Source organism: Lissotriton vulgaris, chromosome 9 (assembly GCF_964263255.1).
Source record: "Lissotriton vulgaris chromosome 9, aLisVul1.2, whole genome shotgun sequence".
NCBI classification, from domain to species: Eukaryota; Metazoa; Chordata; class Amphibia; order Caudata; family Salamandridae; genus Lissotriton; species Lissotriton vulgaris.
Genome location: NC_141697.1, coordinates 258,119,400 through 258,147,166, shown reverse-complemented (window position 1 = coordinate 258,147,166; position 27,767 = coordinate 258,119,400). Strand labels below are relative to the sequence as shown.

Here is a 27,767-nt window from a genome sequence, read left to right as displayed (position 1 = left end):
CTGTTAGTTGTCCTTGTGCCCGATTCCACTGATGTGCTAGACATTCCAGCAATGGAATTGCAGTCTTGCATATGGTACAATAAAAATGCAAGATGCCATCATGCCTATTAGTTGCATGAACACTCTGGCTGGGAGAGAGTGTTGGTTCTGAAACCGTGTCACTAAGGTTTGAATGCTCTGTGTCCGGGCTGGGCTAAGCTAGAGCTGTATTGGTGTTCATGGTAGCCCTATGTATTGATGTACATGAGAGGGCTGTAGATGTGACATGGTGTGGCTTATTGTAAACCCCAAGTTGTGTAGTGTCTGAATTGTTTGAGATGTGTGTTGAACACACTGGTGGAATGTCTTGGCTTTTATGAGCCAGTCGTCCAAGTAGGGGAAGACATGAATCTGCTGCTGCTACTACTGCTAGACACTTTGTGAACACTCGTGGTGCTGTTGTGACCCAGAATGGAAGGACTTTGAATTGATAGTGTTGTCCTTGTAGCACAAACCTGAGATACTTCCTGTGAGAAGGCTGTATAGGGATGTGAAAGTAGGCGCCTTTGAGGTCTAGTTTAGTCAGGAAATGGCCTTGTTCAAATAATGGGAGAACTTGTTGTAAAGTGATCATGTGAAAATTACCTGAGTGTGTATATACCGATTGAGAGGCCTTAAGTCTAGAATTGGCTTTAGTGTCCCATCCTTTTTGGGTTCTAGGAAGTATAGCAAGTATACCCCTGTTCCTTGATGTTGTAATGGAACTAACTATATTGCATCTTTTTGCAGCAATGAGAGAACCTCTTGTTGGAGCAGCGTTAGATGTTCTGTAGACATTGGCCGCTGTCTGGGTGGTATATTTGGAGGGGTATCTGTAAGTTCTAGGCAGTAACCATACTAGATAACCTGTCTTACCCACTTGTCTGTTGTGATGGAATTCCAGTCAGGTAGGAACTGTGTTAGTTTGCCCCCCCACAGGAGTAGAATGCTGTTGGGGGAGCAGAGGGAAGTCACTGCTTTGTGGTGGAAGAGGTTTGATTATTACCTCAACCTCTTCCTTTATTGTTGTTGCCTCTATAGCCTCCTCTAAAGGAATATGCTACTTACCAGTATGCATCTGCCATTGTGGCAGGGATGGAGTATGATACAGTAAGTGATGTCCATGCTATAGAATAATTCTGTGTGCTACAGCTGCGACAGGCACTGGAGAGGAGGGAGGGCGATATGAATGTCAGCAGGACTACATGCTAAGAACAGATGCATACTGGTAAGTAGCATATTCCGTTTGAGGCATGTGGGCTGCTGAATTCATATCTGTGCATAGAATGTATAGCAGTCTCCCTCCTAGCGGTGGTTGCCCGTGCCAGCTGCAGCAGCTTGAAAAAGAGTCTTGAGTACAGTCTGTCCTACAGCTGCTTGGAGTGTACATCTACGCAGTAGTGTTTGGTAAATGTATGTATGGTAGTCCATGTGGCTGTTCTACATATGTCTTCTAGAGGAATGTTTCCCAGGAAAGCCATGGATGCCCCTAACTTGCATGTGGAATGCGCTCTTGGGGGAACTGTTAATGTGCGTTTAGCGTTGTGATAACAAATTTGTATGCACTTAATCCATCTGGCTATACCTGATTTTGAAAAGCCAACAGGTTAACGGAAGTAAATACAACAAATGACTTTCTACCTTAGTATACTATTTACCTGGAAAACGTCTTGTCGGGAAGGTACGACTTGCGACGTTTGCAGTCTATGAGGCTGTTCAGGCAGTGGCGGCTCTTCGGACAGTGGTTTGAAATCCTGTAGATGTTCTTTATGCTCCCTGTACAGAGAAACATGGAGTCAACATTTCAAAAACTAGCACAGACCCATCAGCAACACTGCAAATTCTGGAAGAACTGAAGGTGCCTTTATCAGACAGATGCTTCTGAACATCAGGAAAAAGGGGCCTTGAAAACACTGAACGACCATCCTTGATAGCCATTTGGTTGTTGATTGCCATCTGATTCTGGTTTTCTGCTGGATAAGCATAACTAAGATATAGATTTTAGTTGTCTTGTAAGTAAATTACAGCCCTAGAAAAACAGTACAGTGCTCCCTAAGGAGGCGTCAGTAAATTAAAGTTGCAGGAAAACCATAAGATCCTGCAAGGTTATCTTAGACTGATAACCGTTTACAAAGGTTTCAGAGAACAGTCAAAAGGCCCAAAGGACTGATGCATAATCCAGAAAGTAGTGTGCAATAAGAGGACAGAGCACAAAGGCAGGATTGAAATTATAAGAGCACAAAAACTTGTGGTTTCATTCAAATTCTACATCAATTTGTGGGTTTAAGTAATTAGAAGCAATCAGCCCTTTCATATGCAGATAATGGGACATTAATTGCCCATTCACCACATAGTCTTTAATTCCAACTAGATTGATCTAAAAACCATGGAGACAGACTGACTTCCAGCCTAAGCTGTGTATCAGAAACAGAGGTCAATAACCACATTATTGAAAACGCTTTGTTTGAATGAATATTTGTACTAGTATTTTACCTGTAAACTGACATCCAACAAAAATATGCCACAATTCATATGTTCTGCAACACTGACAAAGACTGAGAAGAAATAGAACATTTCTCACAGACCAATATTGGCTTACTGACTTCAAAATTGAAGGGCAACACTGTCAAAAGTTTAAACCTTGGTTCTAAAACAAGAGCAGGACAAGGCTGGTCACAGGTGAAGACCATTAAGAGCAAAATAGGAAGAAAAAATGCATTTACCAGAATATTGCCCAAGCCAAGCTTTAGCAAAGTAAAGAATATCACAATTTGAATTCTCTTAAAGTAGGTTTTACTACTAGCTTTAGATCTTGTGCTGTGTAGTAGTCTTTCATTCACGTCTGGAATATCTGTTAAGTTTAATAAACTAATTTTTAAAACAGAATCCGAGTCAATTATTCACAATACATTTGAAAAAAAGCTAATAAAATCCAATTAAATGAAGATAAATTACCAAGTGATTAAACACATAAGCTGCGCTAAATGGTGCACTACTTCAATAGACAATTTTAGCACCTACTAGACCACTTCGGAGCACAATATATCACGAAAAAATTAGTCAGATTTTTGAAGTCATGGTTAAGGACATTTGTTATACTGACTATAGAGCTACACCTATGCTTGAATCCTGAAATTTCAAAGGTTTTATTGTGGGTACCCTTTGTCCTAAGTTTAGTAGAAGAATAATTCTTTACTTGTGAAATGATATATATGTAAGACATTAGTTAGTGATAGATTCCTAACCTTAGAATATTTCCAGAAATCAGACTGGATCCGGAAAGTTTTGCTTAACAGTACCACTGCGCGTCAGTAGGTGGCGTCCTGCAGCTCCGCGTCAGTCACTGGCGTCGTCAGCGCCGAGATGACATCACGGAGGGTACTTCGGCTCCACACATGCACGCTGACGTCAGTTCTGTACATTACTTTCAGCGCCAGAAACGCAGAGCCATACTAGATACTGACCATTGGTGCATAAAACTAGGGCCCTAAAAGGAGATGCCCTTAACCCTAGTAATCAGTTCGCAGAACGGAGAGAATGGGTGGGGCCGTAAGGAATCTATTACTGTCTCTTAAAAATATATTGTTACACAAGTAGTAACTTGTGCATCTGAAAGACGTTAGTGATAGATTCCTTACCTTGGAATAGATACCCCAGCAATACCAACCCCATTGGTGGGTCTGCGAACAAGATTACACCAGAAAGTCACGGAGCACAAAACGGCCAAAGAAGCGATCTCTCCGGACCAAGCTGTCAAGGCAGTAGTGCCTGGTAAACGTGTGCAGCGAGGCCCATGTAGCTGCCTGTCAAATGTCCTGCAATAGAACGCCACATCCCAGGGCAGTAGTGGCTGCAGTAGCCCTGGTCGAATGGGCACGCAGTCACACAGGAGGCTCCATCTTGGCCAAAGAGTAACATACTTTGATGCACAGAACGACCCCCCCGGGAAATGGTCCGGAATTGCTGTGTACGCTGCAGATAGAATGTGAGCGCGCGTTTTGGGTCCAGACAGTGGAGCCTTTCCTGTTCCCTTGAAGGATGCAGAGGCAGAAAGAAGGTGGGTAAAGTGATGGTCTGCCAGGGCAGAACAACCTTCGGCAGCAAAGAAGGACGGGTCCTTAAAACCACCTTGTCCGGATAAACAGAAAGGAAAGGAGGTTTGGAATAAAGGGCCTGAAGCTCACTCACTCTTCTGGCAGAGGTGATAGCAACCAAGAAAGCTGTCTTTAGAGTGAGAAGATGTAAGGGACAGTTAAGGAGGGGCTCAAAGGGAGCGCACATCAGAAAAGTCAAGACAATATTCAAGTCCCACTGAGGCATTATGAAGGGCACGGGTGGAAACGTATGCATAATGCCCTTAAGGAAACGATAAACAACCGGGGACTTAAGAGAAGGTTGATCTGGAAGCCGTAGAAAGGCGGAGAGGGCCGAAAGAGAACCTTTGATAGTGCCCAGAGCAGAGCCCTGCTGGGCCAAAGATAGAAGGAACAAAAGGACCTCCGAAAGAGGGGCAGAAAGGGGATCCAGAGCCTTTGTTGTGCACCATGCCACAAATAGACGGACGCCTGACTGCTAGAATGACATCACAGACCTCAGGAGGAAAATCGAAAGGTGTTAACTGTCGCCGCTCAATCTCCAAGCATTGAGGGTAGATACTGGAGAAGTTCGGGGGGAGGACGGTCCCCTGCTGCTGCAACAGAAGATCCTCCCAAAGCGGCAGATGGATCGGGGGATCGATGCTCATACTGAGTAGCTCTGGATACCATACTCAGAGCCCAGTCCGGCACCACAAGGATGACCCGGGCCCGGTCGCGCTGGATATTCAGCACTCTGGGCAGAAGTGGTATAGGCGGAAAGGCGTACAACAGACCGCAACTCCACTCAAGGAAAAGCATCTCCGAGCGAGTGTCGCCTTGGAAATTCCAAAGCGCAGAACTGATGACATTGCGCGTTCTCTTCGGTAACGAATAGATCTAACCAAGGCTCTCCACTGCTGAAAGAGACCTTGCGCCACGTCGGAGGTCAGATGTCATTCGTGATTCACCATGCACCGGCGGCTGAGTACGTCCACCCTGGAGTCAGGGAACCTGCCAGGTGTTGAACCACCAAGGTAATGCCTTGATGTTCCAGCCATGTCCCGAGGCGCTGAGCCTCTTGACACAGGGTCCAGGACCCCACCCCGCCCTGCTTGTTGCAATTCCACATGGCGGTGGTGTTGTTCGTGAACACCTGCACTACACTTCTCCAGACAGAGGGAAGGAATGCCTTCAGTGCAAGTCTGATTGCCCGCAGCTCCAGAAGGTTGATATGGAGCCGGGACTCTGCTGGAGACCAGAGGCCTCTGATCTCCGCCTCTCCCAAGTGGCTTCCCCACCTCAGGAGGGAGGCATCCGTCACCACTGTGTGCTCTGGTTGGGTAAAGGAGAGGGATCTGCCACTGACCCAATCGAGATTCGTGAGCCACCACTGCAACTGCCGTGCAGCGTCCTCCAAGATCTGAACTTGGTCGGACAGGTTGCCCTGATGCTGCGCCCACTGGAACTTCAGGTCCCACTGCAGAGCCCGCATATGCCATCTAGCATGTGTCACCAGCAGGATGAGGGAGGCTATCAGGCCCAGAAGCCGGAGGGTCATCCTGACCGAAACCCGGGATAGAGGCTGAAAGATCAGAATCACAGCCTGACTATCCCGGAATCGCTGCTCGGGAGGATAAACACGAAACAGCGTCTAATCTACAACCGCTCCGATGAAGGGGAGCTTCTGAGAGGGACTCCGGTGCGATTTCGGGCACGTTGACGGAGAACACCAACAAATGCAGGAGATTGGCCGTAGCCTGGAGGTGGTGGACGACTGGCTTTTGAAGGCAGGCTCACCCCAGGCAGTCGTCGAGGTAGGGGAAGACTGACACCCCTGACCGGCACAGAAGAGCCGCGACCACCGTAATCCCCTTCGTGAACACCCGAGGGGCACTGGTAAGGCCGAAGGGGAGCACGGCAAACTGAAAATTCTCCTGGCCTACCGTGAACTGCAGGTAGCGCCAGTGGGCTGGCAGGACGGGGATGTAAAAATAAGTGTCCTGCAAGTCCAACGCTACCATCCAGTCTGCAGAGTCCAGGGCAGACAGGACCTGAGCCAGAGTCAGCATCTTGAACTTCTCCTTCCGGAGGAAGCAATGGATGTCCCGGAGGTCCAAGATGGGGTGCAGGCCCCCTTGTCCTTCTTGGGGACCAGGAAGTGGTGAGAATAACACCCTGTCCCTACCTCCTCACCGGGAACGCACTCAATGGCCCCCTTCGCCAGGAGAGCCGTGACTTCTTGACAGAGAAAAGCCAAATGATCCCCCGACATGCGGTGGTATCAAGGTGCATGGCTGGAGGGGAGGGGGGACAGAAAGGGGAGTGAGTAACCTTGGCAGATTATCTGCAGCACCCACTTGTCTGATGTAATGTCGCGCCAGTGGTGGAGGTGGTGGCAGACCCTGCCACCCACCGGCGTGGGGTACTCCTTGAAGCTCGTATTAAGAAGGCTTGGAGATGGAAGCAGCGGGGGTGGAGGTGGACTGCCTTAAACGCTGGTTCCCAGACCCGCCCCTGCGGAATCCACGGCCGCGCTGAGGCTGGTTCTACGCAGGCTTGTTGGAGCGTGTCTTGGCGCCCATGCCCTGGCCACGAAAGGAACTAAACCCAGGAGTAGCAGGGCTCTTCATAGAAAGACGCAAGGACTTGGCTGTGGCTCGAGTCTTTAAAGTGCTCCAGGGCATTGTCTGCCTTGTCGCCACAGAGGCGGGAGCCATTAAAGGGCATGTCCATGAGCAAGTCCTGGACATCGGGCAAAAACCCAGTCGAACGCAACCAGGCGTGGCGCTGCAACACCACAGTCGTGGAAATTGCCCTGCCCAAAGAATCAGCGGTGTCCAAACTGCAAATGATGGCAAATTTAGGCACATCCTTACCTTCTGCAATCGCTTGGGAAAGGACAGCCTGGCCCTCCTCAGAACACCGAGGCAAGACCTGAGCTACGGAATCCCACACTGCGTGAGAGTAACTGCCCAACAAGCAGGCAGTGTTAACCGACCGCAGCCCTAAGCGGGCAGAGGAGAAAAACCTCTTGCCAAATTGTTCCAGCCTTTTAGAGTCCTTATCCGGCGGAGCTGTGGGGAAGGCACTCTGCGACGTCGAGGTCTGAATGACCAGGCTCTCAGGCGTAGTGTGAGTGGTCATTAAGGCGGGATCACCAGGCACCATGGCGACGTTTTTATCCACCCGCGCCCCCGTGGCCAGCCACAACCAAGGGCCCAAGAGAACTTCGGTAAGAGCCTCATTGAAAGGGAGCAGTGGCTCCAACGAGGCAGACAGTCTGGAGAACCTCTGTAAGGAGGTTGGTCTTGAGGGCCACTGTAGGGAGGTCGAGATGGAGAGCCTCCGCAGCCCGACTGAGCACCACAGTGTAGGAACCCTCCTCCATAGTAGGAGGAGAGGCAAACCCCTGGTCAGAAGAAACAGACTTCACTCGCGTCCTCCTGGTCGTCCACCCAAACTTGCTCTGAGTCACATAGCTGGGCAAGGGGGTCTTCAGACCATTCCCAATTGTCTTCCGCCTCTGGAGTAGAGGGGGCCGGTCGCGGCGGCAAAGCCGGAGAAGGGACAAACTGTGTGTGAAACAGCAGCAAAAACTGTGCCAGCCCGGAGCCGCATCCCAATTTGGATCCCAGGCCGGAACAAAATGGTCTGGAAACCGGGGCAGCAGTGAGATAAACTGCACCCAGTGTGGAGGTGAGGGCGGAGTTGGAGCAGGCAGCGCTGCACCTCGTGGCGCCGGGGCTGGAGCCAACGGCACAGTATCCTGTGGCGCCGGGGCTGGCGCCGGTGGCGGAGCCGCCGGGCCAACAGGATATGGACACGGGACTGCGGGGCCCAAAGGCGAGCCATAGCAGCAAACAACTCTTGCATCTGTTCGGGAGTCGCCAACGGACCCGGTTATAGCGGGTAGGCCGCGGGACTCCCCAGCTCCAGAGGAACCGCAGGGGCGGATCTCCTGTACCCCTCGTCCACCTCTGGGGAGCGATGTGGGGAGGATGTCAGAGCGAAAACGCTTCGACTTATTTTTATGGCGTTGCTTACCGGAATGCGGAAGGCGAAGACTTTGAGCCTGAGGAGCACTGGCTACGGTCCCGAGACCCGGAACGGCGGTGAGAGGAATGCCGGACCTCCAGCAACTTCCGGCATCGCTCCCGCAATGCCTTCGGGGCAATGGCTCTGCAGTCACGACAGTCCCGGAAATCATGATCAGCCTTCAGGCAGTAGAGGCAAACATCGTGGGTGTCCACCACCGACATTTTACAGTGGCACGACCCACAAGACTTAAAGCCAGGCATCCTACGTGCACCAGGAGAAACAAGCATTTGCAATGCAATAGGTCTCACATTAGGAAAGTTTGAGCTTTTGGTCTTGTAAATGACAACATTTTTATTTATGTGTTGGTTTTGAAAATTGCGAAATGAATAGCTTTGTCATTTACAATGCCAATACTTTTAACTTTTGCAAAGGTACACCTATAGCAGTTGTAATGCAACATGTGTTGAATTTACGTGACTTAGATGTATTGATATTACAAATAACAATGGCTTTTAATTTTTTTAATACTTAAGTAAAAGTTATTGTAATTTATAATGGCAATAGCTTAAACTTTTTTAAATCACTTTTGTGAAGATTATGTTCAGTGTATTTCATTGTGAAGAAAATCCAAGAACAGAAGTAAAATATTAAAATCTTTTTGTGACATTCATAATAAATCTTGAAACATTGAGAGAACATATTTGAACCAGTTGTTGAATGGTTGCAGAGTGAGTGAGGGCGGTAGAGTGAGGGCGATAGAGTGAGGGTGGTATGTGCTTTGCAAGTTAAATATATTGCCAGACAAGAGCACCATTTGAGTTGCACTTTGCAGACTGGAAACTAAGCAGCCCTATGGATACCAAGTTCTCAGTTAAACATGCAGTAAGGGGTCTTCTAGCAACAGTTAAACATCGAGAGTACAAGGCAGCCTTAGAGCACCTAGAAGGGGACTTAGTGGCTCACCTCGGATATACCATACAGATTAGAACAGACTTCTCTCACTATAAGTAGAAGTGTGTGTATATATAATATGCAAGAAGAAATTGGAGACGATAACCTCATCTAATGAGAACACTGTGGTTAATTTGACTGACGAAATCCTGTCTAAGGCTGAAGAACAACTTTTGTCCCTAGGACTAACATTCTATCCTAAAAACAATTTTTCTTACAAGCAAACACGTATTGATGTGTTCAAATTTATTCGCAAGATCAAGCTCATTAAACATTTTCAGCTACATCCAATGCCTCCAACTCAATCCCAGACCCAGTTGGTTTCTGGGAACTCAGTTACAGGACTACAAGTCCGTCATCTGGGAGGACTTCAAACGATGCTTGACATTGCCCATGAAGAATCAACTCAGGACACCCCTACTGTCAGCCAAACTACCACTGTGGATAAAACTACTCCAACTCCTTTTCGAGCGAAATCTACATTTTTTCCCCTCATGCCAAAAGATACTATCGATGTATTTAGCGACAGGGTGATAATGGAACTGAAGGCTTTAAATAAAGCTACTTTGGGATGTAAAAAACAGGTGGACTATAACAATCAACAATATCAGAAATTGATTAAAAAACTGCAATCAAAGCCTAACATGATCGTGAAAAACTCAGATAAAGGTGGGAATACTGATCTTTGGGCTAAAGACGCCTATATACAAGAAGCAGAAAAACAACTTTTTAATCAAACCGGTTATTCTAAATCCACCAAATTTGGAATGTGCAAAAGTGAAGAAAAAACAAGAACATTTATTCATCTTTGTTATAGAAATGGGCTAATTTCCAGTGAAGAGGAAAAATTTCTTAGTGTTGAATTTCCAATCACACCTGTGTTTTATCTTCTCCCGAAGATCCATAAATGCATCAGTCCAGTACCTGGTCGCCCTATCATCTCTGCCCAAGGAAGCATGAATGAGAACATTTCTAAATAAGTTGACTTTTTCCTCCAACCCCACATGAAATCATTACCAACCTATTTGAAAGACAACAGACTTTTTGCAGAAAGTTGAACAAATCAAATGGTGCCCAAACTATTGTTTTATTGTTATGGATATAGAGTCACTATGTACTAGTATACATAATCAACAAGGGATGGAAGCCACTAAATACTTTCTCGATCAAAGGGAAGCTTTGTTCCGTGACCACAATAACATGCTCCTCCAGATGATTGAAACAGGTTTATATAATAATTATTTCCAGTTTCAAAATGTCATTTATCATCAGCAACGCAGTGTGGCCATGGGTTCGTGTTTCTCCTCCAGTTATTCATGTTTACATGTTGGCTGGTGGGAGGAACACGAGCTCGGGACCAGACACGCTCAGTGGGGTCAATATTTGATACATTACTGGAGGTTTATTGACAATGTATTTATTGTTTGGAGTGGCTCACACGAACAGGCTTTAACTTGTCAGTGATGTAAATCAAAATGATCGTAATTTGAAATTTACAGCTACTGTCACCACTGACTCGCTGAGTTTTTGGATGTCCATCTTTTCATTAAAGCAGGGAAACTCCATACTGAATTGCACCGTAAGGAGACAGCTGGGAACTCCATATTACATGCTCGGAGTTCCCACCCTGCCCACACCATCAGAAGTATTCCCTACGGTGAATTCATCCGTATAAAACGTATATGTCGTGACACTGATTCTTTAAACACCTGTCTCAATGAGTCATATTCGAGATTCTTGTCACGGGGTTATAGCTCTAATATTCTGGATCAGGCCTTATTCAAAGCTAATGGCAAATCAAGAACCAAATTATTACAACCAAAGTTGCCAACTACAATAGAACCTAATATAATTGGCCCCATACGTTTGATCACAACTTTCTGCAACCAAGAAAGAAAAATCAGAAGTATTCTCTACTCTGAATGGCCGATCATTCTCACAGATAATATCTTAGGACCTATTTTACCAAGACTGCCTAAGATCACCTTTAGGCGTTTTTTATATCTATGAAAGATGCATTAGATAGATCTATGCCAGAGAGCATTTTAAAACCTTCTTGGCTGTTGAAGTTGGGCTTCTTTAAATGTACTTCGTGCCGTGCATGCACTTTCGCGAAAAATGGCACATATTATCAGTCTGCCTTAAGCGAAAAAAGAATTCCAATCCGCGAGTATTTAACCTGCCGCTCTGAATTAGTGATTTACAAACTCAGGTGCACATGCAATTTAGAGTACATTGGGAGTACGAAACTCCCAGTTAACAAACGTATTCTACAGCACATACGTGCCATTGTCAATTCAGACAATAATTACCCTGTGGCACGTCATTTTAGAGCGATCCATAACAACCAACTTAAAGATCTGGAGTATACTGTCCTAGGCTCTGTCCCAAACCTTATTAGGGGTGGAGATCGTGAGAAAATTTTAAGGCAGGAGACACATTTGAAATTACTATTAGATACCAGAGCCCCTAATGGATTAAATATTAACGAAGGGCTTAAGAATTTCTTATAATGTGTTTAGAATTGATTTGAGGCGTGTGTTATCAAGTTTCATGTTTGTTGTGCAAGGTGAATTTAAATGAACCCAAAAAGTTTTTCTAAAAGTTGAACATATGAAATTCAGCGGCTGCTGTATTTGAGATCAATTGTCAGACATGTTTATTGTCTACATCGTACTAATTGTTTCATCAGGTTATCTAGTGAGGGTCACTGCTTAACTGTTTCAGTGCCCTGTTTTAATAACCTTTTATAATAATTTTTGTTTATTTTTTCACTTTATATTGCCATGTTCGGATGACCGTCTAGAATACATAATGAATCATGCTATTGATGTGTCATGATGTCTTAGGTGCTTATAATGATGATTTCTTCCACTTGGAGAAACTGGTTTTATGATTCAGAAAATGAATTTTGTGAACACATTTAGAATATGTAGATCGTAATATCATTCGCTCCGTGGTTGTGGTAATTCACCTGTCAACATTAGAACTGTGACGTATTTCAATTTGAACTCTTTGTTCATATATAGATTTCAGGCACTTGCCATAATTTTTTGCTGCAATATGGACATTTAGGTTCTCTTACTATTCATTCTACATGTTTGTAGGTTACACGCCACCTTGATTTTCTATGTGTCACTTTTGTAACTATCTAATCATTTGATCATGGTTTCTGTATTATCTGCACTTTTGAAGTTGACCTTTCAGTCTTGTTTTTTAAGCTGATAGGCTTTTAGTTCACATATAAGGCACAACCTACAGTGGCGCGTCATGTGATCAAGCTCTGCTTGTCAGAGCGAAACGCGTCAGGGAGGGCAGCTGCCCGTAATTGCACTGGATAAAATATGACTGCTTGCACTTCAGTGTGTTGGATGGCCCGTTATTAAGCGTCTCTATTCTTGGGGAAGAGGTAGTTACCTGCTTGGTGCCGCTTGGAATTCAGCGGCTCAGGATTCTTTTGAGATCTATATATATATATAATGGACTGGATCGTGAACACACGAGGGAGCGTCTCAAACTGATGTGTCGCTCCAAGGCTACAGTTGTGCCCTGCGGGTGGGTGATTGTTTCAGGACAGCCGCTTTTCCACCATAACTTCAGCGCTAGTGGAGTGAGAGGCAGTCACCGCCCACTGGGGGGAGTACTGACGAATAAGACTGCCTGCTGCAAGGACTCGGAGGTCCGAGTTTGTGTAATGCTCCCTAGCGCCGGCCAGCAGGTTTCAGCCAATCGCAACGAGGCCAGCTGGGTTAAAGGTGGAGTTATGCAAGCACTTCTGATGGAAACGGGCATTTGAAAAAGTCTACTCGACGAAACGCGTCATGCCCAGAATGCTGAATAAAGCGTGTTTCTGACCTGCTACAGGTGTGGCTCGTTCTTTTCCTTCGGAGAGGGGCGTGGTATGGAAATATTGTGTGCGGCCACAGCACACTAAGAGCCCCCCACCCAACCAAGTTGTTCGGAGCAAGCAGTGGCAAACAAACGCAAGTTTTGGTCTACCTCATTGCCTGGGGATGCTGCCGAACCACCGCATCGCGCTGCTGTGACCTACCAATGGACTGGATCGTGAACACACGAGGGAGCGTCTCAAACTGATGTGTCGCTCCAAGGCTACAGTTGTGCCCTGCGGGTGGGTGATTGTTTCAGGACAGCCGCTTTTCCACCATAACTTCAGCGCTAGTGGAGTGAGAGGCAGTCACCGCCCACTGGGGGGAGTACTGACGAATAAGACTGCCTGCTGCAAGGACTCGGAGGTCCGAGTTTGTGTAATGCTCCCTAGCGCCGGCCAGCAGGTTTCAGCCAATCGCAACGAGGCCAGCTGGGTTAAAGGTGGAGTTATGCAAGCACTTCTGATGGAAACGGGCATTTGAAAAAGTCTACGCGACGAAACGCGTCATGCCCAGAATGCTGAATAAAGCGTGTTTCTGACCTGCTACAGGTGTGGCTCGTTCTTTTCCTTCGGAGAGGGGCGTGGTATGGATATATATATATATATATATATATATATATATATATATATATATATATATATATATATATATATATATATATATATACACACATATATACATATTCCAACAGTTCCACAAACAAGCGAACTCAAAGTTTTAAGTGCAAAGCAGGATGCTCTTTATTGCTCGTTACGCGTTTCGACAACTGAACCACAAGTTACTACTTGTGTAACGATATAACTGTTAGAGACATTAGTTAGTGATAGATTCCTCATCTTAGAACAGGGGTCTCCAAACCGGTCCTGGAGGGCCGGATCCATTCCAGATTTTTTGGATATCCCCATTGAGATACATGCAGTCATTTTAAAAATCTGGCATGGATCCGGCCCTCCAGGACCGGTTTGGAGACCCCTGTCTTAGAATATCCCCAGGCGTCAGACTGGATTCGGAAACTTTTGCGTAGCAGTACCCTTGCGCGTCGGTAGGCGTCGTCTGCGGCTCCACGTCCGTCGGAGCCGTGATGACATCAGTTCTTAGACACAGCTTTTCCGCGCCAGAAACGCAGAGCTATGCCAAAAACCAACACTGGTGCCTTGAAACTAGGGCCCTGAAAGGGGATGACCTTAACCCTAGATATCAGTTCGCAGAACGGGGAGGATGGGTGGGTCGGTAAGGAATCTATCACTAACTAATGTCTCTTACAGATATATCATTACACAAGTAGTAACTTGTGCATCTGAAAGAGACACGTTAGTGATAGATTCCTTATCTTAGAATAGATACCCCAACAATACCAACCCCTGAGGTGGGTCTGCGAACCAATAATCACATCAGAAAGTCCTGGAGGACGGAACGGCCAAAGAAGCGATCCCTCCGGACTTGGCTGTCCAGGCAATAGTGTCTTGCAAACGTGTGCAGCGAGGCCCACATAGCCCCCTGGCAAATGTCCTGCAAGGGCACACCTCGGCCCAAGGCAGTTGTAGTCGCTGTGGCTCGAGTGGAATGAGCCCTCAGCCCAACAGGGGGTTCCTTCTTTGCCAAGGAGTAGCACGCCTGGATACACAAGATGATCCACCGCGAGATGGTCCGCTTGTGTACCGCTTTCCCCTGCTTAGCGCCCACGTAACCAACGAAGAGTTGGTCATCCACCTGGAACTGGCGTGTGCGATCCAGATAGAACGAGAGCGCACGTTTTGGGTCCAGACGGTGGAGCCTCTCTTCCTCTCTCGATGGATGCGGAGGCGGAAAGAAGGTGGGCAAGGTGATGGATTGCCCAATGTGGAAGGCCGTGACCACCTTGGGTAGGAAAGATGTTCTTGTCCGCAACACAACCTTGTCCGGATGGACTGAAAGGAAAGGATGTTTACAGGATAGAGCCTGGAGCTCACTCACTCTCCTGGCAGAGATGATGGCTACCAGGAAGGTAGTCTTCAAAGTAAGAAGGCGAAGAGGACAGTTGTGGAGTGGCTCGAAGGGAGCGCATATCAGAAATGTAAGAACCAAGTTCAAGTCCCACTGAGGAATCACAAAGGGAACAGGTGGAAACGTGTGTGTGATGCCTTTCAAGAATCTATTTACGATAGGGGACTTGAACAAAGATGGTTAATCAGGAAGTCTTAGGAAGGCTGAAAGGGCAGAAAGATAGCTCGTGATAGTGCCCAGAGCAGAGCCCTGCTGGGCAAGAGAAGGAAGGGAGAGAAGAACCTCCGAAAGAGGGGCAGAGAGGATCCACAGCCTTTGCTGTACACCATGCCACAAATCTGTTCCACCTGCAGGCGTATACAGACTTTGTGGAGGGACGCCTGACTGCCAGAATGATTGTACAGACTTCAGGAGGCAAGTCAAATGGCCTTAACTGTCGCCGCTCAATCTCCAAGCATGGAGGTGGAGACTGGACAGGTTCGGGTGGAGGACCGTCCCCTGCTGCTGCGACAGAAGGTCCTCCTGAAGAGGCAGACGAACCGGGGGATCGACTACATACTGAGTAGCTCGGGATACCAGTACCTTCGTGCCCAGTCTGGGGCCACAAGGATGACTTGTGCCCAGTAGCGCCTGATCTTCTACAGCACTCTGGGCAGAAGTGGTATAGGCGGAAAGGCGTACAACAGGCAGCAACTCCACTCGTGACGAAAAGCGTCTCCGAGCGAGTGCAGCCTTGGAAATTCCAACGCGCAGAACTGATGACATTGCGCGTTCTCTTCGGTGGCGAATAGATCTAACCAAGGCTCTCCCCACTGCAGAAAGAGACCTTGCGCCACGTCCGAGTTCAGACGCCATTCGTGATCCATCATGCACCGGCGGCGGAGTTCGTCCGCCCTGGCGTTCAGAGAACCTGCCAAGTGTTGAACCACCAGAGTCACGCCCTGATGTTCGAGCCATTGCCAGAGGGGCAGAGCCTCCTGGTAGAGGGTCCACGACCCCACGCGCTCTGTTTGTTGCAGTACAACATGGTGGTGGTGTTGTCCGTGAACACCTGCACTACACTCCCTCGGACAGAGGGGAGGAATGCCTTCAGTGCTAGACAAATCGCCCGCAGCACCAAAAGGTTGATATGGAGCCGGGACTCTGCCGGAGACCAGAGGCCTCTGATCTCCGCCTCTCCCATGTGGCCTCCCCAGCCCTGGAGGGACGCGTCAGTCACAACTACGTGCTCCGGTTGGGGAAGGGTGAGGGATCTGCCGCAGACCCAATCGCGGTCCGTGAGCCACCACTGCAGCTGTCTCGCAGTGCCCTCCGAGATCAGGACATGGTCGGACAGGTCTGGGCCCACTGAACTTCAGGTCCCACTGCAGAGCCCGCATCCGCCAACAGGCGTGATGCACCAGAAGGATGCAGGAAGCCATCAGCCCCAGAAGCCGCAGCGTCAACCTGACCGAAACTCAGGATAAAGGCTGGAAGATTGGAATCAGAGCCTATATATCCCGAACCCGCTGTTCGGGTGGGTAAACCCGAAACTGCGCTGAGTCGAGAACCGCTCCGATGAAAAGGAGCTTCTGAGAGGGACACAGGTGTAACTTCGGCACATTTATGGAGAACCCCAGCTGATGCAAGAGGTCTGCCGTTGTCTGGAGGTGGCTGACAACTGTCTGGGGCGAGCCCGCCTTCAACAACCAGTCGTCGAGGTAGGGGGAAGACTGAAACCCCTAACCTGCGCAGATGAGCTGCGACCACCGCCATCACCTTCGTGAACACCCGTGGGGCGCTGGTAAGGCCGAAGGGGAGCACGGTAAACTGAAAGTGCTCGTGGCCTACCGTGAACCGCAGGTAACGCCGGTGGGCCGGCAGAACGGGGATGTGGAAATAAGAGTCCTGCAAGTCCAACGCTACCATCCAGTCTTCCGGGTCCAGGGCAGCCAGGACCTGAGCCAAAGTCAGAATCTTGAACTTCTCCTTCCGGAGGAAGCGGTTGACGTTCCGCAGGTCCAAGATCGGGCGTAGGCCCCCTTTGCCCTTCTTGGGCACCAGAAAGTAGTGGGATTAACATCCACACCCTACTTCAGGCCCAGAAACGCGCTCGATGGCCCTCTTGGCCAAGAGGGCCGTGACTTCCTCTTGCAGAAGTTGCAAGTGATCCCCCGACACGCGGTGGCATTGCGGTGGCATGGATGGAGGGGATGCCTCGAAGGGTAGGGAGTAGCACCTCCGGACAATCTGCAGCACCCACCTGTCCGAAGTGACTGTGCCCCAGTGGGAGAGGTGATGGCGAACCCTGCCTCCCACAGGAGACACATGGGCCTGAAAACTCGGAAGGTTTAGAGGCGGGCGCTGCTGCGGGGGGTGTGGACTGGCCTCGCCACCGCCACGGCGGTTTCCATGTCCGCCACCGCGCTGTTGGACATTCTGGGGCACGTGGCTGGCAGTACGTGTGGGGGCGCCCTTTCCGTGGCCACGAAAGGAGCGAAAGGCACCCGATCGCTGGCGTGGGGCCGTGAGGCCCAAGGACTTGGCCGTAGCCCTGGAGTCCTTGAAACGTTCCAGCGCATGGTCTGCCTTGTCGCCGAAGAGGCGACGGCCATCAAACGGCATGTCCAGGAGTGTGGCCTGGACATCGGCCGAGAAGTTGGCGGACCTCAACCAGGCGTGGCGTCGAACTGCCACTGTCGTTGCCATCGCCCTGCCCAGTGAGTCCGTGGTATCCAGCCCACACCGGATAGAAAAGCGTGCTGCATCTCGGCCTTCCGCAAGGGCTTGGCCGAGTTTAGCCTGGACCTCATTCGGGCATTGTGGCAGCACCTCCGCAACCGTGTCCTATAGAGTGTGGGTGTAGCGGCCCAAGAGACAGGCGGTATTCACAGACCGCAGCCCTAAGCTAACAGACGAGAAAACCTTCTTCCCGAACTGTTCGTATCTCTTGGATTCCCTGTCGGGCGGGGCCGACAGGAATGCGGTCTGGGAGTTTGAGTCCTGGATGACCAGACTCTCGGGGTGGGGTGGGTGGACAAACAGAATGGATCGCCCGGGGCCGGGCGGTAGCGTCTGGCCACGTTCCTATCCACAGGCGGACCTGTGGCGGGCTTGGACCAAGTGCCCACAAGAACGTCACACAAGGCCTCATTGAACGGCAGCAGGGGCTCACTGGAGCTTGACTGCGGTTTGAGGACCTCTGTGAGGAGGTTAGTCCTCACGGCCGCGACGGGGAGCTTAAGGTTTAAGGACTTAGCTGCCTTTGCCAACACTACACTATATGTAGAGCCCGCCTCCGAAGCCACAGTCGGAGGTGAGCTAAATCCAGTGTCTGGCGAAGTGTCAAGACCACTGGCCTCCCCAAGCTCATGTGTCCAGTCCTGTTGAGACTGGCAATCTAGTGCCAGAGGGTCCTCGGACCCCTCCCAATCTTCCTCGTCACCTGTGTCCTGTAAACCAGGATTAGCAGACAGGGCCTCCTCGTGGAGATAAAAATCCCCAAAGGCCGACGGAATCGGCGCCCGAGTTGGACCGTAGGAAACATTGGGGGCGGCAACCACAGTGGGTGCCGGGGGCGACACCCTTGGGGACGGCGCCGGTGAGGTCGTAAGGTCGACCGGCGACGTCCCAGATCCGGAGCCGGCGAGGTCCTGCGGCGCTGAGACCGAAGTCGCCTGCGGCGCTGAGACCGAAGTCGCCGGCGGCGCCGGGCCGAAGCGCCCGACCCGTTTGAACCTCCACACGGAACCGTTGGGCCCGAAGGCGCCACGGGAACAGACTGAGGAGGGAGGGCCCTCATGGCCATGAGGTACCTCTCGACCTCCTCTGGCGTCGCGCCATGCCCAGGGGCCCGAAGGTGTGGGGCAGGCGGCGACGCTAGCGACTCCCGCGGAGCCGCGTGGGCGGTGTCTCCCGAGCCCCCGGCCGCATCGTGCGAGCGTCGGGGTGGGTCGGAGGATCGATGACGTCGCTCCGACCTCTCATGCCTCTTACCTGAGGACTTGGAACCAGACGAACGGTGTCCACTCCCGGAGCTTCGATGACTCCGACCTCGCGACCTGTCCCTCGACCTCCCGTGGGACCGGGACCGGGACCTGGGGCGGCGCGGGCCGACTGCCTCAGCTCGAGTCGCTTGCGGGACCGCTCCCGCCTAGCCTTCGACGTCCGGGCCCGGCAGTCGGAGCAGGTTCGATCATCATGGTCGAAGCCTAAGCACTTCAGGCACCGGCGATGGGGGTCCGTGACCGACATGAGTCGGTCGCACTTCGAGCAAGGCTTGAACTCTGGCATCCCTGGCACCGATGGAGTCGAACACTAGACAAGAAAGAGCGATCAAAAAGATCAAAAAGTTCAGCCAAAAATTGACTGGGGGTAGAGCTTCTTCTGGATCTGCGCTAGCTGGCCCGGAAAAAAGAAGAACTGACGTCAGCGGGCATGGGCGGCGTCTAAGTACTCCGACAAAGTCATTCCGGCGCTCACGACGCAGACGACGGACGCGGAGTCGCAGACTACTCCTACCGACGCGCAGGGGTATTGCTACGCAAAAAGTTTCCGGATCCAGTCTGACGCCTGGGGATATTCTAAGGTAAGGAATCTATTACTAACGTGTCTCTTTCAGATGCTTGTGATCATTGCTGTTGGAGCCATCCTTAGAATTGTCTCATGTGGAGTTTAATATTTGGGACTAGGTGTATGTATGATGCCATCATTCCCAAGAGCTTGCTTAACATCCTCACTGTCAGAACTTGCCCCTTGTGGTAGCGAAGTGTCTCCTTCAGTAGTGCCTTCTTTCTCCTTGTGCTGGGGAACACATTTCCATGCAGGGTGTTGATCTCTGCCCCATGGAATATCTTCACCTGTTCTGGTTCTGTTGAGGAGTTTCCTCAATGTATTGAAGACCCTAGTGCCATTAGCATTAGAGTAACCTTCTGAATGCGTTTGCATTGGCTGTACGGGTTTGCCTTTACCAGCCAGTCGTCAAGGTACAGGTATACGTCTATCCCTGCCTCTGTAGGTGTTCTGCAACCCCAGCTATGCATTTTGTTAACACCTTTGATGCAGACTTTACGCGGAATGCTAGTGAACTGAAATACTGTGAACTGGTAGTGTATTTTCTTGATCACAAATCTTAGTAAGCGTTTGTGTCTTTTGTTCATGGGGATGTGTAGGTAAGCTTCCTTTAGGTCTATAGTTGCCATGTAATCCCCTTCCTGTATCTGGGGTATTACTTCTTGCAGAGATGCCACCTTGAACCTCTGAGTCTTTACGAATGTTTAAGAACCGCAGGTCCAGGATAGGTCTTAACGTTTCGTCTACCCATTTGGTACGAGGAAGTAGTTCAAGTAGACTCCCTTGTTTCTTTCGTTGTACTGCACTGTCTCTATTGCCTCCTTTAGGAGCTCCTGTGCCTCTAGCAGGCAGAGTGATAGTTCTGCTGTAGTGTGCCTTCTAGTTTGGCTTCCTTTTTGGAGAGTGGCTTTTCTATTTCTATGCAGTAGCCGTGTTGTATGATGTTTAGTATCCATTTGTCGGTCGGGACCTTCCACTCCTGGAAGAAGTGTCTGATTCTGCCTCCTACATGTGTTATGTGCGTCTGGAACGGTTTGTCTTGTGGTACTAATAGTTTGTCTTTTTCCTTGTATTGTCACCTCCCTCGAGATGTAGTGTGTGTGTGTGGGCATCCTTACAGCGGAGTCACATTGAGGTGGGTTGCTGCCCTCCCCTTGTCTGACCTCGTCCGTTCGAGCGCCCTTGAAAGGATTGGCCCTGTGGCTGGTACTGCCAGTTTTGCTGTTGCTGTCCCAGTTGCAGTGTCTGGTTGCCTATTTGGTAACCTTGTTCGAAGGCTTGATGTGATGTCCCGGCTGGCTGTTTCCTCTGCCCACTGGTCTCCTTGAGGGGGTGCCCCTTATCCCCCAGAACTGCAGCGCTCCCATGGACCTTGCTGTTTCATTTTCCTTTTGTAACTGCGGAGTGCCGAACAGTTCTCATTTAGGGGGTGTTCAGGATATTATTTTGGACTTCTGGCTTGAACTCAGAGATCCTCAGCCAGGCATGCCTTCTCTCTGTAACCCCGATAAACTGCATACTGGATGTCTCTTCTGTGTCCAGGGTCTATTTCAGGTATGAGCTGGCAATGTTCCTGCCTTCTTCCATGAGGTGGTGTGCCCTATGTTGATACTGCTCCGGAAGATGTTTGAGCAGTTGGCCGACTTCCTCCCAATGCTGGTAGGAATGTCTGTTAATCAAGGCATTTGAGTTGGCAATGCACCATTTAATCGCCGCACTCCTCCAACTTCCTTTCTGTGAGATCCATCCTACTTTCCTTGTCTGGAGGAGGTCCGTAGTTAGTGGACACGTTGGCCCTCTTCCTAGCTGTTGATGCCATTATCGAGTCAGCAGGTACTGATCCCTGAATATATGTTGGGTCTTGTGAGGAATTTTTATATTTCTTCTCTGTCCTTGGAGTCACTGACTTGCATATAGCTGGCTGAAGGCCTCCCTGCCCTGGTCCAACACACTTGAGAGAATGGGTACAAATTGGCTCCTGATCTGTGTGGGAAGCAGAGTTTCCAGGAGAAAACAAGCTTTGGGCTTTTCCTCCTCTAGTTTCACTCTATAAGTGGCTGCAGCATTCTTTATGACCATATTGTATATGCCAATGTCGTCTGGCGGCGAAGGCCTCGACAGGTATGACTACACCCTCTTCTGGGTTTTCGGCGTCAAGATCCTGCCACTCCAGGTCTTGCGCCTCCGAGGAGGTCGAGTCCTGGTAGGCCTGTTGATCCTCTTCGCCTTCTGTCTCTAATTAATCTAGGCCCTCTTCCTCCTGTTCTTCAGCAGGTTCTGGCGTTTTTCTGCAGATATGGGTCCTCTACCCCCTCTTCTAACTCCGCTACGGCTGCGGGCCTTAAGGATGGTGTAGTGGCTCATCCGGTCGTCAAATACTACTTTCGCTGGAGGATGTTTGCCATTTAGAATTCGAGCCTTCTCTTTTTCTCCATCTCGGCCACCTAATTGGAGCAGAGCTCGGACGCTTTGCTTCATGGTAGTCGGCCTCCAAGTCGCCTTCAACTCTTTCCATCCTTTTCAAGACTGGGCTTTGACGACCTAGGTTTCTCCAGAGTTTCCGCCGGCTGGGAGTCCTTTTCGAAAGATCCACTGGGCTGTTTGTCCTTGGGTGCTGCTGCGTAGGTAGAGAGTTGAGGGCAGCGCACCTTTTGAGGATTTTGCATCATTCTTTCGAGCATCAGTCGGGGGTCTTCGGGTCGACGACACTTACCGCCTTTGCCGACTTAACTGTCTCGATGACCGTGCAGTCTTTGGGTCCCTCCGTTATGTTGTCCTCTTCCCCACTGGAGAGGCCAAAGTCTTGGAGCTATGGGGATGGTCCTTGCCCCTGCTTGTTGTAGTTCGCCCTTCGCTGCCTGTCCGAGGGTCTGCGGGATGAACGATGAGCAGGCGTTGCAGTCTTCGCTTCGATGGTCCAGCGGCAGGCAGAGGTTGCAAACTGGGTGCTGGTCCTTCTGCACGTACTTGTGGTGGCAATGGTTGCAGAATTTGAATGGAGTTTTGTCCATGTTTGCACTCAGGGAGACCCCTGTGTGCACATTCTCCATTGGACGTCGAAGTTCTTGGTTTTCCTCTCTTCTTAGTCGTCCCGGTTGTCCGGCCTGCAGTCTGTGCTGAATTCTCCAATTTTCGCAGTTTTTTTTGTTGCAGATTTTCGTTGATTCCTTCTTCAAAAGCTTCTGGAACTCTTCTATGATTTTCCAGACCCAACGGCAGAAAATAGAATCTGAAGATGGAGTCCAAAGGTGGGAGCTTCTGCCGGAAGCGAAAAAAAATTACGATTCCGGACCCTACCACTAAATGGCAGGATAATGCACAGCATAGTGACAACAGAAAGATTCATGCGGCAAAACAATGTGTTTAAGGCATGTGTGCTGCAGATACACAAGCTGTGCATAGACTGTATGCGTTGCAGTTTGAAAAAGTGTTTTAGCACTGCTTGTCCTACATTAGCTTGTTGACGTGCTAACATCCACACAATGTTTGGTAAATGTGTGGACCATGTAGCTGCCTTACATAGGTCAGCTATGGTAATGTTGCCTAAAAAGGGAATAGATGCTACCATTTTGCATGTAGAATGTGCTCTAGGAGGTACAGTTAAAGATTGTAGCTTAAACATAACAAGTTTGAAAACATTTTTACAATCCATTTTGAAAAAACAGATTTAGAGGTAGATTTTCCCTTTATTAGGTGGAGCAAAGGCAAGAAAAAGTTGTTGGCGGAAATAGTTTGTCCTATCAATGTAGTATAATAATGCTGTTTTGACAAATTGTGTGTATAGCTCTTTCTGCTACTGAATCACGTTGAGGGAAGCACACAGGTAAATAACTCAACTGATTGGTTCATATGAAAAGCAGAGACTACTTTTGGAAGGAATGTTGGATTTGTACAAAGAACTACCCTATCTTTATGAAGTTGTAAAAAGGGTACTTCTAACGTGAAGTGATAGCGATTAAAAAGGCAACTTCCCATGAAAAATTGTAATGAACATATGTGTAACAGTTCAAAAGGAGGGCCCATAAGTCTTGTAAGAACAATGTTACGGTTCCAGCTAGGTGCAGGTGGTACCCTGGATGGTAGTATCCTTTTAAGGTCTTCCATAAAAGCTTTGATTACAAGAACTTTACTAAAGGTACATGTTGCCTGTTCTGAATATATGCAGCTATTGCTGAAATGTGTAGTCAAATAGTTGTGTATGCTAAACCTGCACGTTGTAGATGCAAAATATGTTATGTTATGTTATAAACCGTTTTGTAGCGCGCTCTGTTACTTGTGAGTATCCTGGCGCGGGGAAGGGATCAAAGCGGCAAAAAACAAGACAGAAGAGAATCCTCCTAACCTGCACTCGTGAATAGGTGGGTTTTCAGATGTTTTTTAAAAGCAGTGACTGTCGGCATGGAGCGAAGATGGAAAGGGAGGGCATTCCAGGCCCGAGCCACCACCACCGACAGCGACATACCACCCAGTCTGGCGCGTTTGAAGCGGGGAAGAGACAGTTTGAACAACGAGGCAGATCTCAGGGTGCGTGCCGGGATGTACTTAGTGAATCTTCTCTTCAGATATGAGGGGCCTTGATCATGAATTGCGCGAAACGCCAGCACCAAGGCTTTAAACCGAATGCGTTGTGTTACTGGAAGCCAGTGAAGCGAGCGCAGCTCCGTGCGAACGCTCTTCCACCTGGGGATGTTAAATAATAGGCGTACAACCGCATTCTGAACAATTTGGAGGCGATTGACCAGGTATGCCGGAATGCCACTAAACAGTGCATTCGCATAATCAAGGCGAGCCAGTATGAGTGCTCTGGCAACCGACTCTCTGGCCTCCCTGGGGAGCAGGGGGAAAAATTTGCGGAGCATTTTCAGAGTGGCAAAACAAGTGCCGGTGAGTTTTTTGATGTGATACTCAAATCTGAGATCCTCCGTAAACCAAATGCCCAGATTTTTTGCAGGTCTCCCCATCTCTGTTGGGCCAGGAATGTTTGGGGGCCAGAGTGTGCTCTTGAATGAGGGGGGAAAGGAGCCGTAAAAGAGCACCTCGGACTTGTCCTCATTGCACTTCAGCTGGGCCTGTGTTAACCAGCGAAATACTGAGGACAGACACAGATGAACTGTAGATGTGTCCAGGTTGTCATCTGGCCAGGTAAACAACAGTTGGGTGTCATCAGCATACCCTAAAATATATATATTATATAGATGCATCTAGAGGATCAATGGAGTTATTGCAAAATATGAAAAATCCTTTCCAATTTGCAGCATAACATGCTCTAGTGGTAGGTCTTCATGCTTCTTTAAGAATTGTCATACAATCTGGTGGTAGGTTTAGATAACCAAACTATGACTTTAGGAGCTAAATAGCAAGTTAAGGTCCTTGGGATTAGCATGTCAGATTTCTCCACAGTTGTGTGAGAAAGTTTGACGTTATGTGAAGCTTCTGATTCGGGACCACTGATAATTCCAATAGTGTGGTGAACCATGGCTGACGAGCCCATGTGGGAGCTACGAGAATCAGTGCGAGAGATGTCTGCCTGAGTTTCCGAACCAGAAATGGAGGGAGAGGGTGAGGCAGCTAAGCATATATCCCGGACCAGTTCATCCATAGGAGATTGCATTCGGATAGCGGGAGTGGGAACCTGGGAGGCAAAGTCTGGGCATTTTGAGTTGCGCTTTGTGGCAAAGAAGTCTATTTGTGGAAATCCGCATGTTTGAAAGTATGGAAGGAGAACTTGTGGGCGACACTCGCATTTGTGGTTTCATTCTGCTGAGATAGTCAAAGATGTGGTCTGTGCCTGGAAGGTGTTCTGCCAGTAGGTGGATTTTGTGATGAATTGCCAAATGGTCTGAGAGGAGCAACAGTTGTGGTGTGTGTCCCCACCAGTTTCTGTACAGAGTACATTGTTGTCATATTGTCCGTCAGGATTAAGACAACTTTCTTAGGTGAGGTTGAAATGCTTTTAAAGCTAATTGAGCTGCATACGGTCTGTTTGGAGTTCCAAAGACCCTTAACTGTTAATTGCTTTAAGTGTGCACCCCACCCTCTAAGAAGAGTCTGTCGTGAGCACGACTTGTGGAATAGGGTTGATAAAGGGCCGCCCCTTTAATAAATTGTTCCACCTCTGAAGAGTGATGAGTGCTGCTGTCTAGCAACACTAGATCTGTTAGCAGACCCTGTGATTGGTTCCAATGACGTGCTAAGCCTTCTTGCAGAGGACACATAGTTAGTCTTTCATGAGGCCATCATCCCTAGTAACTTATGAATATTATGGCGGAGACACACTGATTGAAACTGTAGTAATGTATGTTTTGAATTTTTTTTATTCTGGCTGCGTTGGGATATGATAGAGCCATTTGCGTGTTTGGAATGGCTCTCAGATATGGTTGTGTTTGAATGGGATTAAGATGAGATTTTTTTAATTGAGTAAATCCCAACTGATGTAGAAGATTTATGGTGATTTGAGTGTGATTAACACACTTGTGCGTTGGCTTTTATGAGCCAATCGTCTAAGTATGGAAAGACATGTTTTTGTTGTCGTTTTAGAAGTCGTTACTCACAACTGAAGTACTTTGAACAAATTATTTTTTCCCCCATCACAAATCTGAGGTATGTGCAATGAGCTGGGTGAATGGGTATATGAAAGCATACGTCATTTAGGTCTGGTGTTGACAAACTCATCTTGCTGCAAAAGTGGAAGTACTTGTCGTAGAGTGACCATACAGAAGTTTTCAGATATGCATAGGTTTAAAGTTATGAGATCCAATATTGGTCTCCACAAAGTCTTTTTGGGGAATTAGAAAGTATATTTAATTTACTCCTGTTCTTGTTGTAATGGGAAGAGTTCAATAGCTCCTTTTGTTAGAAGAGCTTGTGCTTTTTAGGTCTCGCTATTCGATGCACATGCGCATCGAGCTTGCGAGACTATGGGGGCTTAACCACTCTTTAACTAACTTGCAAGGAATCGTGGCGATTCCTTGCAGTGCCCGTGACTTTTAAGCTCAATGCGCATGCGCATTGAGCTTAAAAGCGCGTGCACATCAGTTCCCTCAGCCGGCTGCTTTAACACCCTCTCCCCGCTCCGCCCCCTCCCCTGCCCGCCGTGTCGCATTTCTCCTCCCCCCCTCCCCTTCTCTCCCTCCCTCTTGTTTAATGTAGCGTTCTTCCATATCTGCTTTTATCCGCTACTCTATACACGAGCGCTTGTTTTCTTTATCGGCAATATCCTCCGGCACGACCAAGCCCCTCCGCCCCCGCCAAGAGGAAACATGCAAACTCTCCCGGTGTGATCACTGGCGCTGGGAGTGTTCTGACTGCCCTAGAAAACTGTATGCACGCGTCCTTTACTTTTCCTTTTAATGTCACACTCAGACTGATCAGCATACGCATGTCCTGATGACTAGACGTGCTACGATTATTCCTACAACAATAACACGGATACAGCAGGCAGCTGTCCCGATTTCCTCTTCAGCCTGAGGTGCAACCACGCCCGGCCCACCCCCCCCCCAGCGGTCCACGTCTCCATCCGGTGGGTGTTCTCGCTCGTGGACTCCCAGCCCCAGCACAACAATCTCCCGCCCCAGCTTCGTTGAGGCGGTAGTAGCAGGCGCCCTTACCAGTTCTTTGTTCTGGCACTAGGGCACCGGCACAGTCCAATCAGTATTGGCGCAAGAGCAGGCCGGCAGCCATCTCCTGTGTTTGTGTCCAGTGCCTGCAGTCTAGCTCGGGGCCTCCCACCGGCATAGGCTCACAGTCTGCGCCTCCAGCCAGGCTTAGTTACAGACACGCCTTCAATTCATTCCGTTCCACAGACTCCCCGCCCTCTTCTTCCATCTCGAATAACCTCTGACATCACTAGGCCCCTTTCAATCACTGCCCTGATCGTCGCGCAGCCATCCACTCAATCACCCTGCAGGCAATCAATCAATGTCCGGCTGCGGGCCAATCGGAATCTCAGCGGGATGTCTTTAATAGCTATAGTCGCTCCGTAAGGTTCCCACAGCCTTGGATGTGTAACTTTCCTTGCACTCTTGTGCCCTCCTACTTGTTTTGTATTAATGTGATAATGGAATGCTCTTTCTCCGGCATGGCTGCACTTTAAAACGCTTCAGAAAGAGAGGTTGTCTTACTTCCCTTTCCTGGATCTACCCCACCATCTCGACTGGCACTTTCTACGGCTAGCCCTGGTCTCAGCTGCCGTCTAATGCTAGGCAGGTTATCGTACAATCTGACCGCAAAATACCCCTAGACCCTGAAGCAATAACCATAT

The 27,767-nt window shown here is 49.0% G+C and overlaps 1 protein-coding gene across 3 annotated transcripts in view; it reads right to left on the bottom strand.

The window, feature by feature from the left end:
- The window catches only part of YLPM1 (YLP motif containing 1), a 923,718-nt gene that overhangs the window by 720,514 nt on the left and 175,437 nt on the right, over positions 1-27,767 (bottom strand). For all 3 annotated transcript variants that reach the window (XR_015299909.1, XM_086937497.1, XM_086937498.1), the window contains exon 5: positions 1,677-1,794. Coding sequence is in view for 2 of the 3 variants with exons in the window: in XM_086937497.1 (XP_086793623.1) it covers positions 1,677-1,794 (118 nt within the window). In the remaining variant the exon portion in view is untranslated. The remainder of the gene's footprint in view (positions 1-1,676; positions 1,795-27,767) is intronic.